At 43.9% G+C, this 16,187-nt stretch overlaps 1 protein-coding gene across 2 annotated transcripts in view; it reads right to left on the bottom strand.

Annotated features, from left to right (window-relative positions):
* DOK5 (docking protein 5) overlaps positions 1–16,187 on the bottom strand; it is a gene marked incomplete at both ends in the record, with an annotated part of 105,819 nt that overhangs the window by 25,090 nt on the left and 64,542 nt on the right. For both annotated transcript variants that reach the window (XM_084247040.1, XM_084247039.1), the window contains 3 exons: positions 5,523–5,712; positions 8,255–8,374; positions 8,461–8,575. In XM_084247040.1, coding sequence (XP_084103166.1) covers positions 5,523–5,712; positions 8,255–8,374; positions 8,461–8,575 — 425 coding nt within the window. The remainder of the gene's footprint in view (positions 1–5,522; positions 5,713–8,254; positions 8,375–8,460; positions 8,576–16,187) is intronic.

Consider the following 16,187-nt stretch of genomic DNA (forward strand, 5'->3'; position numbering starts at 1 on the left):
ATTCGCCCAGGCCCATTAAGACAAACAAAGTCGCCTTTTAACACTGGCTCTGAAGCTCACTCAGGCTCTGAGGAGCAGAGGCCAGAGATTATGATAAAAGAGGCTCCTGTGGCACAGCAAATTCTGAGATCTGGGAGCTGGGTGCCAGGGACTGTGGGTGAAGACGACAGATGAGAAATCCTCTCGGTCATCTGAATCACCACGTACACATGTTCGCAGATGGCCACACCAAGCAAATGGCTACCAGGCCCACGGAAAGATGCCCAACACCGCTAATATCAGGGGAACAAACCCGCATTGAGATACCACTTGGCACCTGTGAGAATGGCTGTCACGAGGGGTGAGTGACGCTGGGGGCACGGGAATGAATAAATGCTCAAACATTCAGAAGCGAGAGAGCACTTAGCAGCTTAGACACTAGAAGAGAAATAGAGCCGACCCAAAGATTTATGCCAAAATGATGCTCCAAATGCATCATTATGCCAAAATGATGCACCTGTATGTCACCAATTATAGGGGAAAATGATTTTCCTCTGCAATGAAAGGTTATTTCACTAATACACTTGCTTCTAGCATGGTCTACACCGGATACAAATGATTTCTTTTCCAAGGATGTTCGGATGCCTTTACATCCAAAACAGTCTCACAAATCTGTGCCCTCCATTTCAGGAAAAGACTCTGCATAGGCAATATCAGTTTTCACATATTCTTGGCATACTCAGAGTTTCTCTTAGCATCACGTCAAAACCAAGGAGGTGAAGAGAGGGACTTGCGTGGTCGTGATCCTGCTGCCCCTGCCAAATGTCACCTGCGCTCCTCACTCCTGCAGGTGCTAAACCTGGGGTATTTATTGAAGCCAGTTGGGAGGGGAGGAGGAGCCTGTCAGGCAGGGCACTCCGCCCCCAGCCAGCTGTAAACTTGGCAGGAAGCTCCCTGGACGCCTGCCACCTTCCCCAGACAATGACATTTCAGGCACAGGTCCGCGGGGGATGTTGTCACAGTGAGAGCTTCATGTCAGCTGGATCTTCCCATGAAAAACCAGAGCCCCTGCCAGCGATGGGCTTCGCTGAGGTTTCAGGGCTTCGAAGTGGAAAGAAACAAACAAAAGACCAGAAAAGCTTCAAACCAGTAAAACAGCATGCCTCTCGGGACTCCCCCCCAATGAACTGATCCTGCTTTATCTCCAGGGCCAATGAGTGGACATTCACTGTGCAGTTGCACTTTATTAAGCAATCTCTCTTGCAACTCTAAATTCTTCAAGAAAAAGCAGTGTTATGGTCTGATTTGCTCCTGGGGATGAGAAATGGCACCTAGAAGAACCTGCTGGCCTAGGACCTTGAGACAGCTGACAGCCAACATCAGCCTGCACCCCATGCTGTGGAAGCAAATACACGGTTCCAGGATTCAAGTGACGGAGAGGACCCACACAGTAGGACGCGTGTTCAAATGACCATGATCTCTGCCAGTTTGTCACTGACTGATGGGCATCCTTCTGCAATGGCCAGGGGGAACTCTGCCAGGATCACGTGAAATGGTCTCAGGGGGCTCAGGTGACATAAGTACAGCTTCTCTTCCTGAGCTCTGTAGAAGTTAACTGAGAACGAGGCTCCCCACCAGTGGACTGGTGACCCTTATTAGAACTCTAGAGGATCTGGAAGTCAGAGGACCCAGATGTGACTCCTGAATCCACCACCTACCGATCTTGTGCCTTTGGAGCATTCACACCAATGGCCACATGTCTCTTGAAGATGCGATAATAATATTCCCTACTTCATGCGATCACTGAGAGGCTTAAATGAGACAGTGCATGCAAAATACTTAGAACAGTGATTTTCAGACAGCAAGGGTTCAATCAGTACTAGCAATTGTTTCAAAGGCCAATACACCTGCTAGCGTAGAGTTTCTCAACCAAATAATTATGCCTGCAAAGTCGTCACTGCAAAGGACTCTTCCGTGCAGTGTACATCTAGCAAAACCCCTGGCCCTCCTACCCACTACACGCCGTTGTCCGTCCCCAGTCAAAAAGTCTCCAGACATTGCCAAATGTTCCCTGGGAGCAAAACCACCCTGGCTGAGAAACTCTGTTCTGTATCTCAGCACCTTCATGAGTGACATCACTAATTAGAGTGAAGTAACCACTTCACCTATATGCTTCAAGCCATTGTTAAATGTTGTCTTGGATACATTTTTTTTAATCACATTCATTCCCCTTCTGATGGCACCACCACCTCATTCCTGCTTTGGCGAATCATCCCCACTCTATGTGTACCCCAGTTCATAGGCTAAAATGCTTTAGTACAATGCTTCATGCACGGACAATGTAATGGTCAACACAGTAGGACTTTCTTTCTGTTGGCCAATGTTAGGAGACCTTAAAGCTTCTGAAAACCACCGTGTGGACCCAGAGTACAGTCAACTCAGAGGAGACAGGATGGTGTGATAAAACCTTGGACCACCATTTGGATTCCAAATCAAGCCACGCCTGAAGCCTTCCCTCCTCCCTAGACTTTGAGTTACCTAAGTCAATGAATTTCCTTTCTGCTTGTGTCAGCTTGGGTTGATGTAACTGCCTAGTATGTGCTAGGTCAGTGTGGCAAATCATGACAGGGGGTTGTAAATGCATCCTTACTAGTCTTCATGGCAATCTTGTGACATAAGTAATACACTCTACCCACTCACAGAGGTGCCCACATGCGTACAAGAGCCGTGTAATTCCCCCAACTGGCTGCCCAGTGCCCTGGGTCCGTCACAGTGGGGTGAGAAGGGGTGGGAAGAATACTCAGTCCCAACCTTAAGAGGCTGAAGGTGAGCAGAACTTTGCTCAATGTCCCTATGAAGACCCCCCCCGCCCCCGTTCCTCAAGTGGAATGCCATGAAATCTGTGCAGATGCCGTCAGCATATGTACAAACCAGTGCCTGGAGAGACTTGACTTCTGTTCATTTATTGATGTGAGACAGGGAGAAAATTCTATTAGTTAATATGAAACTGCCCTGTTTTGAACACATCCAAAAATAGCCAATGAAAAAATTATCTTTATCTTGCTAATAAAGCAAGGCAGATATGAAACCTTCACGCTCAGGGAAACACGAATGATCTTATTATCCTGAGCATCTTGATGGTAACGATAAAAATTCATCTTTATTTGAGTTTCAGGCAAAATATAAAATAGTAATATTACCTTGCACTTAACACTGTCTGGATGCCAGAAACCTAAGTCCTGCTCCAGAAGTAATCACAATAAAATGTCAATGATAACGATTTAGGAGTAACCCAGCACCTTTGAGGTCATCCTGCATTGCTGCTTTGACCTGTAACAGCCGTGCAAGGAAGTGATTACTTGGATAAACTGAGGATGCAGGTGAACATTTTATCCAAGGTCAACATCTAATAAAGCAGAGAGATTAGACTTGGGACCTCTCTGACTCCCAAACCCGTGCTCCGTACCCAGTCCCATGATGCTTGAGAAAGGCACAGCCTCCTAGGAACACACGATGCTTTCCCTACCGATCATGCAATGTCAGCTTCGCACCAACCTACAAAGCATGACCCCTGAACAAGCCTGCTATTCAAAATAAATAAATATCCCCAGTCCCTATAAAACAGGAGGCACAACCCTGTGTGCGTGTGTGTGTGTGGTGGTGTTGTAGTTATTGACATCACCTATGAGAGTGCGTGAATAAAATACCCAAGAGGTCAGACTGCAGAGAGACCAAAGTCATCGCGTGAAATTCCTTTCATTTTTCGCATCACTATTTTATGGCTTTTGGTCCAAGGTCATAATTTTCATCTACAATTTCTTTCACCTGAGCTACTTCAGTATTATCCCATACCCACTTCTGCCCTCGCTCTCCTACAGCCAACAAAATACCAGCAAGATTACATCACATGCACACTCCAAAATACATCTGCTTCCAGATCGCTATTTCCTGCATCAATTGGCAGAAATACCAAAGTCTTAAAATCATCATCTAACTCCTTGGCAGTTCTACTAGATTTTAGTACGAACAGATTAAATGTTTGCAAGATATGAGTAGTATTAAAACCTGAGAGATTGGGATGATTTCAAAAAAAGTTTCAAATAGTCACAAGATATTACAAAAGTTTACTACAGTTTTAGCCTCCAGAAACTACCATACAAAGTCACAATACTCTTCCTGCTCCTGTTTTCCATAAATAGTAAATCAAGGAATCAGATTCCTGATCGATGCAGAATCCTCCTGTGTAGCACTAGGAAATAAAAGGGGGGGGTAATAAGAGTGGTATAATTACAGAAAATCTTTCTATCATAAAACATTTAAACCTAAATTTCAGTGGTTACAATTCATATATAAATCATTTCTGAGGCCCAAATTTTCCAAGCCAAATTCTTAAATTTTCCCAGAAGGTTAATAAATAAGAAATTCTGACAAAAGAACACTGCTCTGAAGATTCAAGTTTTAATTTCAAAATTGAAGAAATCTGTGGTCTCTGGGAGATTCATGGACTTTCTTACAGCATTTCCAGTTTACTTAAAATAAAAGAGACCAGGGAAGAGTCGTATGGAAAAGAAGAATTGAAACTTTCTAGAATAGCTGTAAAAGCCTCCCAGTGATCATATTTTTGAAAAACAAAATTTAAATAACTGGATTTAGTTTCTCAGGGGATGAACAGATTAGTGTGAGGAGGGCAGGGCTGTGATTTGTTCATGTGAATTAGGGTCTTAGGTTTAAAACTTCTGTTTCTACTCTCTCCTCCTATCATTTGTTTACAAACAAAAAAAGAATTAAGTCACAAGTTAATGCTTTTCAACTCTAATATCAGCCATACACAGAAGGACTTGCATTTGTCTTCAAAGCTAATCATTTAAAATTCTAAAAAAAAAAAAAAAATGTATCTGCAGTGTTGCAAAAACAGAGGCTAAATCCTGAGGGAGAAAGTGTGGAGGAGGAAATGAGGCGCTGAAGTGGCTAATCTGGTAGCTAATGATCAGCCCAAAGGTCCTGGCGCCATCTTTGTTCCCAGTTAACCTCTCAGAGGAAAAAAGGCAAAGTGATAAAAGTGCGTGGAGTATTGGAGACCTAACCCCTTCCAGTCCCACTGTCACTCCCTACATGGTGAGGAGAATTCAGGAACATCCTATACTTCAGTAAAGTCATATAATTAACCATAATGAGTTTAATGAGGAAACATACATAGAACACTAATACGAGAGCTTTCCAAAAACCAAGAAGTTGGCCTCTACTTAGCCTGACCCAGTAAATGGTATGTTTTTACCAATTTTATCTAGTTCAACCTCAGTTTGCGGTATGGAATCAAACTATGTGATGAAAATCCATGTCCCATTCATGAGCCATTAGCATCTCCCCTGGGAAGGAATGCCAGGGTGGGTGCCGCGTATGTACACGGGGAGATGCCAGAGTCGTCCATCTATGCCATCCCAAGCTGTGCTTCCGGTGGGTCTCCTGGGAAGACCCAGGCCTGCAATGATGTGAACTGGGGAGAGGGGGAGGGGAAAGGTGAAGCAACAGTCCCCGAAACTCACCTCCCTGCCTCAAAAGTGAACCAAGCTGCATCTCGTCCATACCGCCGCAGGGCGCTTAGCGGCCAAGAGATGAGTTTGACTCTGGGATTCTGGACGTCCCAAAGGCAGATGTGCTCATACGTAATCTGCAAGGCACATTCGCCATGTACATCTAAGTTAGGAGATGGCATCAAATACACATTGAATCTCTCTGGGAGAAAAACAAAAGGTTAGTCTAAAATCCCCAGGAATAAAACATCAAAGACATCGTAGGAACAAAGAGGCATTTCAAAATAATTCAAGCTCACATTCTTAGGGTTTGGCTGACTACTCAGGAAGACAAACCTTCGCATAAATTAACAGTCCCCCCAAATGATTTTTTAAGTGAACACCCATATTAAATAACAATCGTGATACAGTCTGGCTGTCAACATGCACTAAACATGACATGAGCAAAGTCCATTTTTAGAATTTTTAAATTTGCATAATAAAAAAATTTGGATGCCAATAATACTAAAGCAATGAATCCATTAAAAGCAATTTTTTTTCCCTGACAAGTACGTAGCAATTACACCCACACTTTTGTGTTCACAAAGGATGCAGGTGCAAAGTGCTGGCTGCATGGCTTAATGATATTAAAGTTAGATTGATCAACTTATAATTTTCATAACTAAATGGACAAAACTGTATCCCAAATTATTTATATTAAACTCCACGCTAATACTATGCATTTCACTGACCAACAGATGGGAAATACCAATGAATAGCAGTTTTAACAAAGAACTTTCTTTAGCCAAATACAGGATATATTCATTTGCTTATTATTTGGGTGATTGTTAAAATTTCACCAAGATCAATCTATATAAGTAACTTTGGCTTAGGAACACAACCAAATTTTCCTTCCATCTGTTAAAATTTTTAGAAAATTCTTTGATTTGAGAAGTTATAGAGACAAACCCTTTAAGGGAAACATAAACAAAAATATTATCACTAGAGCAAACACATTTTCACCTATCCATCATTATGGTAGGTGGTCAATATCTGGTAAGATAGTGGCATGGCACTAGCAATATTAGTAGAATTCTGGATGAATTGTTTCATAATAAGGAAGTCATTTGAATTGTCATAGATTCTAATTGAATTGAGTAAATAAGTGTGACAAGATTATATTCATAAAATGTATTCATGCATCTATTATTAGAAATGTCTAAGTTATTTTAAACTCCCCATAAGCAAATATGTTCTATGTCTATTGATAGGAGCTATTATTAAAAGTATACTTTAATGGGGGAAGTTTCCCTTGGGAGAATTCTGGAACAAGTAAGAAAAAGTCATGATTCATTGAAAAGTGAGCTTATTACCAATTCCTTTCTTTCTTCTATAACTCTACCCACTCCAGAGCAACAACAGCAATGGGGTAAGAGTGACCACTTTAATTACAATTAGATGGAGCCAAATGAAATAATAGTGTAAAATGCCTTAAAATACCTAGTTGGGTTTTGTAATTATGTCTAATAATCATATAACAGAGGTATTTTTATTCCCATTTGACAGGAGAGGAAACTGAGGCACAGAAAACCAGCATGGGAAAAGTCACTCCTAGGAATAGATAATTCTTGAATTCCATTTGCAGCAAATGATCAGGACACAGCCTCACAAATATAAGTTTGTGAAAAATGAGTGCTGATTTGAGCACACTCGATTAAATCAAACGAGAGCCTGCCACGTGCTCCCCTTCATGTTGACGTCATCTGCGTGGAGATGGACGATGGCCAAGAGGACGCATCCACATGAGCCCAGACTAAACATGTCATGGAGACACAGCCCCAATCGGGAGGTGGGGGACCATCTTTTCCCAACAGCTGAGTGTAGACCCATGAAAAGGGTCAGCCCGATTCCGCCTCTACCAGGTTCTAATCCAGCCAGGAGACTCAGAGCCTCTAGGGGTGATCTGTCCTCACAGATCAAATCGATGGTCTCAAACAGAACTCTGGGGTCCCCTCCACCTTATCACAGACTCGGTGACTTGGAGGCAAAGAGATGCCCCAGGCTCATGCTGCAAACCAACACAGACAGGTGCTGCAGCGTTCACGAGCGTTTTGGTCTTTATTCCTTAAAAAGCTTGGTTCCCAAGGCATGTGTCGATCTCAAAAAGTTAGCTGAAGGGGTTTCAGTTTGAAAAGCAAAATCACAGATTTAGATGGATTTAAACTTGATGAAACATACATGAAGTTGGGATTTCGTGAACAACAGTGGAAAGATTTCAATAAATTTTTAAGTGGAAAAGACTAAAACCCACTGCACGATAACATCTGTACATTATAAATACAGGCCCAAGACTACACAGGCCGGAATCCAAAGCTACTTGTGGGAATTAGAGGAAGCAGGTTATCCCCTGAAGCTTCAGTTTCCTCACCTGTAAAATGGGGAGGGAGCAGGGCCTGTGTCATCAGACTGCTGGTGAAATTAAATGATCCAATGGAAGTAGAGCAGCTTCCATAGAAACTGGCGGGGAGCAGATTTCCCTCAAGCTTTCGCTGATGTTATAAATGTCGACACATTCACCTGATGTACAATAAAAGCACTAAGACAATACACTGGAATATTAATGCAAGTTTTGGGTGAGCTTAGAGGTCATCTTTACTTTTCTCTTTGCACATTTCTATCAGGTCACATAGTGAAGACGTCTTATGTTCAATGGGGAGAACAACCAATTAAAACAAGAGAGAAGGAGAAGAATTTTCTCTACATACCACTCTGTTCTCTCTCAACCCCGGTAGCCAGTAAGTCAGGCTCTCCGAGGCTGATGTCGTTGACCCGCGTCCCCACACACTCCACCTGGAGGACTTTGCACCATTCATCAGCCTCAAGGTCTGTGGAAAAGCAGAGAGATGAACCTGGAGGCCCGGCATCCACTGACGAACTAAAAGCAACAAGGTCTTTGCTGCTTCAGACAAACCTGATTCGCAAGCAAAGGTCCTGGAGGTGTCGTCACTGAAGTAGATGCCCACGGCGTGCTTCTTGGTGCTCTTGGGAAGCCGAGCGACGCTCCTCACGTTGTTGAGCTCCGTGACCTGGAAAAGGAGCCGGGGACAGCGGTCACACGTGGACGGTGCGCATCCGCCGGCGACAGCGGGCCTGGGGGGCACCCCGCAGATCAACACAGCTTGACCTAAAAGTGTGCGTGTGAAAGCGGTGGATGATCTGTGTCCCCCTGAATATACAGCAAGGGGGGTGAACAGATTGCCTGTCCTTTAAAAATTTTTCAAAGCAAATGAAGTGGCCCAGGCTCAAAACTTATCAAGGTAGAAAGCTTGTTTAGCTTTTTTTTTTTTTCAAGATTTATTTATTTATGCACACAAGAACTGGGGTGCAGGCCAGAGATGCAGGTGGTGAGAGGATGCCCCAGAGACAGAGTGGGGAGCAGAACAGGCAGACCAACTGAAATACACTGCTGAGGGAAGACAGGAGAGGTCTGCTGGACGATGTGGGTCAGCTCCCTGGCTGGGGATCGAACTCGTGCTGCAGTAGCTGCGGACAGCTTCATAGGGCTGAGACATAACCCCTTGCGCCACCAGGAAGCCCTCACTTTGTTTTTATCCCTCCTCTGCTCCCCAGAGTCTGTCTTCTCAATCACTGTGGTGTCATCTATTGTCATCACTGTGGACAGACTTTCAAATACTCTGTCCCTTCAGATTGCTCCCAGCATAAACCCATCACCCCCGAGGAAGGGAAGAGTGCTCCATCCATAACTAAATCATTTCACTCTGTCAATCAGAGATGGAGAGCTGAGAGCCTCGAAAATGCTGCATGCTCCAACACACAGTTAGCTTGTGGGATATTTCCCGCTTCTTCCTGACTTACATTCTCCATGGTGATGGGGTCCCTACCTTGGAAGGAAGGCTCCCCATCAGAACTTCATTCTCTCTCTCTCCCTGTCTCGTCGCCTTACTCTTTATAAACTGCTCCCTCTCACGAAGAGTGTTGGGTTATTGGTTTGCAAAATGTCTGCCCCTCACTCAGTGATATTTAGATTCCTTGCTGCCTTCAAAGAGCCTCACACTCGAGTCCTGCAAACAGAAGGCTTGGGCGGCTTCCAAGGAGTGTACAAACAAGACAAATGCCTCTGTCATGGGGACATGCTGAACCTCCCCTTAGCATATCTCTCTGTGTTGTTCTATGAAAGAATGTGCCTCCCATCCGTCTTCAGTAATGTTATGATTTCCGTCTAGTTTTCTAAGTTCAATAAATGCCAGGATCAAGAAATAGGTGGGAAGAAGCATAAAGATTCTTCTCCATGTGCATACTAATCTTATTATTACATATTCCTGCTTCTTTACCTACACAAGCTCTTTTTAGGGTATAATTATAAATTTCTAAGCATGAAATATCATAACACTTGCTATAAACTAAATGTTTGCCCCCCCAGTTCCTAGCTCCTAGTGTGATGCCATGTCATGATGATGTCATGAGGGTGCTGCCTCATGAACAGGATCAGTGCCCTTACAAAGGAGGTTCTAAGGTGCCCCTATATCCTTCTTTCACATGAGAACATGGCAGGAAGACACCTTCTACGCCAAAAAGCAGATGCTGAATCTTTTGTGCCTTGAGCTTGGATTTCCCCTTCTCTAAAAGTGTGAAAAATAAATTTCTGCTGCTTATAAGCTACCAAATTTATTCTTCTTTTGTACCATCAGGACTAAGATGCCAGTGTTCTACAAAAGATGGCCAAACCAGTCTCTTCAGTGGCTCCATATCATCTCTTATTCTAGAGTTTACCAGATGCAACCACTTTTTTTGTTGTTGTTTATTGAGTCACCACCTCAACACAAGCCACTTGCCAGAACTGCTTATCTATCTCTCTTGTTTCATCTCAACCCCAAGAATGCACGATTCATGCAGCATCCAGACAGAATTTTAAAAACACGGGTCAGATTCCACCATTGCTGTGCATAAAAGAGGACACTTAAATGACTTTCCATTGCCCTTGGGATAAGGGTCCCAATCCTCAGAATGACCACCAAGGCGCTCTGTTGTCCACCCCAGAGCTACCCCACCAATCTCCTCTCTGATACCATCCTCGTGTGTCCTGTGTCCCAGCTCCCAAAAGGCCACGGGGTTCGCCTCACACACAGTCTTCCCCACGCCTTAATTCACCCCCAGTCACCAGTAACTCTTAGCTTAGTCACTGCAGGGACCCTACTGCACAGCCCCTACCTCCCTCTCTATGATGGAGTCTCAAGGCTCTACCATCCACCCGATGACATCTTTGTCTGCAAAGCCCTCTGAGGGGGGGGCGGGGTATGGTTTAGTGCCCGTCTCTCTTCTCCTGAGAAGGCCACAGAGAGCAGTGACAGTATAGGTTTTGCTTATCATTGTGTTCCCTGAATCGAACACAGAATGATCACGTAGAGGGACTCCCATGCAGTATCGTACGACCTGCAGGACGCAGCCACAGACTCCCCTGCTTCGTGCTCCTCCACGGTAAATGCCTCGTCCCCCTGCCTCTGCTCCAGGAAATCATACTTTTCCTTCAGGTTCATTTTCCTTGGGAAACTTGCCCTGACCTTGGTGTGAATCAATTGTTCCTTCCCTTCACTTCCATCTACGCTGCATGAAACTGTAGTCTGTTAGCTCCTGCTGTCACTAACCCATCGCGTCTCCTGTTCCCAGTGGACACGGGTCACCCGTCACCGCCGTCACGGAGAGCGGCATCCATGAAACACAGACATTGAGAGGAGGCGCGTCTGAGGCTGGGCCGCGCGCCACGCACTGTGCGGAGGGTATTTTTAATACAGAATCTCTCATTTGAGCCTACGAGCTAAGACGTCGCCTTGATCGGTATTATCCAGATGAGGAAACCGAGACTGGGAAAGCTGAGACGCACGCGCCCACATTCACAGCTGAAAACCAGCTGAGCTCTGAATGCGGCAAATGGGTCCCAAAAGCTGTGCCCTTCACCCCCTGAAAGGCCAATAACGAACTCAAAACTCAGAGGAGCTTTAGATTTGAAAGTGGTCTCTGATTTGAGGACCCCTTTCTTTTCCTGGGTGGTCGAAGTAAAGGATGAGCGGCCCAGGCTCGGTGCTGACCCCCTGCTAAGACGGGAGTCAGCCCCCCTGGGCCTGAACACGGCCGTGACACTGAAGCACGTCGCTTCCCTGCACGTCCGTTCAGGGCCAAGTGGAAGGAGTAAGTCGCGTCACCCACAACAGTCAGGAAGTGCAAGGAGAACTGCATGACTCAGAACACAATTACCCGTGCTGGAAATTGGTTTAGATAATAAGCAACCCCACACCTCCGCTCGGGAAGTGGGGGGTGGGGGTGGTGATTGTGTTCACAGAACACAGGATTACATTTTATGTGGGAAAAGACCTTCAGGTTCTACAGCAAGTTTCAGTCCCCAGCTCAGCACTGCAACTCAAGGAGCATGTGCATGCAGTTCCCCTAAACACTCCCCATACACACACACACACACACACACACACACGCACATGCACACGCCCATGCACACACACACACGCATATGCACATGAGCTCTCTTCTTACTTCCAAAAGAATTGCAATCTACACGACTCCATAGCTGAGTCTTCCTCAGAAATGTAATGGTGATTATTACAACCAACACAGGTATCTTCATAAGTCAAAAATTTTTATAAGATATGTTTATTTCTACCATCACTCCATTTTGTAAACAAGAAAATTGAGGCAAGGCATATTTTTAATACTTCTTTGATCAGGAAATCATTGGTCTCTGAAAACACACTCTCGCAGCAAACTGATATTGATCAGGTCGCAGATTTACCTTTGAGAGGGACGTCACTTGAACTGGGGGCGACCTAATGTCTCTGGCCATGAAAAGCAGACTGCACGGAAGTCCCCAACTTCCTCAGGTTCTTGGAAACTGGGACTTTGAATGAACAAAGGATAAAGAAAGTAGGTCCTTGAATAAATATCATTTCCTTCATCAGCAGCCGGGATTTTTCCTTCTCCATGTTAGGGTAAAATGTTGAACAAGGGGCCTCCCCGGTGGCGCAGCAGTTGAGCGCTGGGTTGCGAAGCTGCCTGCAGCCTCTGCAGCGCCGGTTCGATCCCCCGGCTGCTCCCCGGCCACCGGAGGAGGGTCCCGCATGGCGCGCAGACCTCTCCTGCCGCCCGCTGCTCCCCTCAGCAGTGTACTTCGGTCCTTCTGCCTGCTCTGCTCCCCGCTCTGGCTCTGGTGAATTCTCTCACCCTCCCGCACTTCTGACTGTACCCAGTGCTTGTATAAATAGATAAATAAATCTTTAAAAAAAAAAAATGTTAAATACCGGATGGTCTCACTCATAGCAGGAATCTAGAAAACTTAAATAAGGGACCAGGAAAATGAATAACTATAAGAAAGTGAAAATCAAAATCAACAAAAAACTATGAACCAGAGACACTTTTAGGGGGGCGGGGGTGGGAGGGGAGGGATTGGGGTCAGAATGGGGGGGGCTGCAATTGTATGGGGAATATAACAATAAAATTTATTAAAAAAAAAAAAATGTTGAACAAGGCAACGGTATCGCGGTTCTGCCGCCTGGGCCCTCAGCACCTCTTCCAGGGGGACAAGAAGCCAGTCTACTCGCACGCAGCAACGTTCACTTCACCCTCAGTTTGAATTTCTTCTTTATCTCTCACATCTCAGGTCTGCCAGAAGTTGTTTTCTGCCAAGCTCCAAACTTTTTAGGAAACTCCCTCCTGAGTGTCTGCAGTTATAGCTTTTATTTTTCTTTCACATCAGCAGCATACAGACACCCCCAGGGCTCTGCATGAATTAAGCTGGGTACAGATTCACAGATAAAATGCAAAACTCTCTCAAGGTCAAGCATTCAAAGAAGGATTGTAGTAGAACCACATTCCTTCTTCAGCCATCTTACACCCATTCATCCATCACAAAGTCTAATTCATTGTTTATTTACTATTTATTTATGCATGCATTCATTCATTAAAAATACTTTGTATCAAGTATGGTTCTACTCACTGGGGATGAGACAGCCAATGAGACACAGAGACTCTGCCCCTCTGCAATTTAAATTCCAGTGAAGGTGTTAGGGGGAAGTGATGTCCTGATATTCTTTTTTTTTTCTTTTTTTAAAATTTTTTTAAAAAAAAAGAATATCAGGACATCACTTCCCCCTAACAATTGGAGAAAATAAGTAAATGGAAGCATTTCACCAGAAGGGCTATGAGAATAAATAAAACTGTAAAAAGAATTTGGTGTGGGCTCAGGGCATTTTGTTACTTTATATCAATAAACCCCTTTCTGAGAAGGGAGCATTTGAGCAGAAGACCATGAGAGTGAACTTGGGGATAACTGAGCCATGTCATACCAGACGCAGGTAATGTGGGTGCAAAGTTCCTGAGGTAGCAATTGACCTGTCTGGCAAGGATTAGGTTTACTTATAGGTCTTAACATTTGACTCCCCCACCCCCATGCTTGATATTTGTGCTAAGGGGTAAGCCATCTTTGATGCCCCTCTGTATCTTTCTACCTCCCTTCCCCCTAAGGCTGTGCAGCTCATGGAAAGCTGGTAAACCCCAAGAGAGCAATACCATTTTCCTTCATCTGTGCAAACTCATTTACCTGAGCTCATTGAGAGTCTTTATAATGTTGATTTTTAATTTTTGGTAAGTAATGCATATACCCACATTTCTTTAGGTCAGTTTCTGGAGATTTACTTTGTTATTTTGGTTCAAGGGCCATGCTTTTTGACTGAGTTCTTACAGAGAAAGAACCAAACCAAAATTTTGGAACTGGAGGTTACAAGTAGATGAATTGAAAAATCACTAGAGGGATTCAATAGCACACTTGATGAAACAGAAGAGAGATTCAGCAAACTCGAAGACAGGGAATTGTGCCCTTGGGATCAAATGTTACCAATATACTCAGTTACCTGGAATAACCCCCTAGAATTTTTGAAAGGGAAGGACTTAATCTATTTATAGGGATTTATAATGCAGCTAATCTAAGAGAGTCATACTCATTGTTTATGACATCACAAGCTACACACACACGTATCACATATATATAAATGAAAGCTCATTTGCTGGACAGAGGCATGGATGCCAATAAAAAGTTGGTGGAGACTGGTTCCCACATAATATCCCAAAGAGCACCCATCCAATGGGCCCATCTCTTTCCTCTTGTCTCTCTTGCCCATTTCCCTGTCCTATAACAATTTTACAATTGCATTTCCTAAATGAGAAAGACAATCAAGCTTTCAAGTCTCATGACCAAAATCTGAAATATGCTTGAGAACTAGGATTTAAAATAACTCTCAGAGACGGGGAAGGTGAGGTTTAGTTACAAATTCTCATTGCTAAGAGTTTTGATAGCTAACAGGAATGAAATAAGAGTCAAGTCTTCTGACTAAAAATGGCATGTGAGTACACTGCAATGTTTTTTCTACCCTTTTATATTATCTCTATGCTAAAACAATAGCAGACCAAGTTAGACAATCAAAATAACTTCTGTTTATTTTCTAGGTCACCGCCTGTCTGATTATTCTTTCAAATTAATGTAACTGTTAGGGGGAAAAGGATGTCCCAAAGCAAATTCCATACAGGCTTTGTGGACTCCACCCCCACCCCAGGTCAAAGCCAAAGACACTGGGAACTCCAAATCCCATCACCACCAAAGGGAAGGTGGCTGGGACCTGAGGGTGGGGTTAAGCAGCCAGGTGGATACAAAAGGCAGACACGTGGGCTTTGGGGGGCTCTCCATTTTGGGCTCTCGGCCAGCTTGGAGCGTCCGGTCAGCTCTGAGAGTGACTTTGGGTTTCCAGGTCTTCGGATCGGGTAGGACGCATTAAAGACTTTATTTCCCTATTTTCTCCCTGAGTTGTACCTTTTCCTTATTTTCTTTTTCTCTTGTAAATAAACCTTTTATTAACCCTTTTGTGTGTGTCTGTAGTAGAGTATTCATAAGTCTCTTTAAAGCGCGCGGGTGAGGACCCACAGCCAGGAACCCGTTTAATATCGGGGCTGCTCTATAACATAACCTCTCCAGTTTTCACCTTGCTTTTCCTTTTCAAGAGTATATTTAAGCTTACTGACTCCAGAGATTTTTCTGTAATGAAGATAAAATCTGTAGCTATCAAAGCAGACCAGAAACATCTGTATGGCTTGCTGATGTCAATATTGGGACCTTTGGCATGCTTGTTTTTCATTAGAAATTGAGTGTTTACTTTCCAAGCCCAGTTTAGCTTCAGGCTTAATCTGATTTTGCACAAACTGACACCATTTCTTTCTGACAGAAATGATCATGGACTAACTCAAAACTCACAGCAGACAATGGCTCCTTGAAAAGTCCACCGGTAAAAAGTAATGAAGACCAGTCAGGAGGGCCTCTGACATTTTCACCTTGACTTTGTTTTCTCTCTTTTTATTTTTTTTTTAAATAATAAATTTTATTTTTATATTCCCCATACAATTGCAACCCCCTTATTTTGACCCCAATCCCTCCCCTCCCTCCCCCTAGCCCCCATAGAGTGTCTCTGGTTTATAGTTTTTTGTTGATTTTTATTTTCACTTTCTTATAGTTATTCATTTTCCTGGTCCCTTATTTAAGTTTTCTAGATTCCTGCTATAAGTGATCGTGCTCAGCGAAATAAGCCAAAAAGAAAAAGAAAAATACCTATGTTTTCTCTCTTTTTACATGTA

Source organism: Talpa europaea, assembly GCF_964194135.1.
Source record: "Talpa europaea genome assembly, chromosome: 11".
Taxonomy (NCBI): domain Eukaryota; kingdom Metazoa; phylum Chordata; class Mammalia; order Eulipotyphla; family Talpidae; genus Talpa; species Talpa europaea.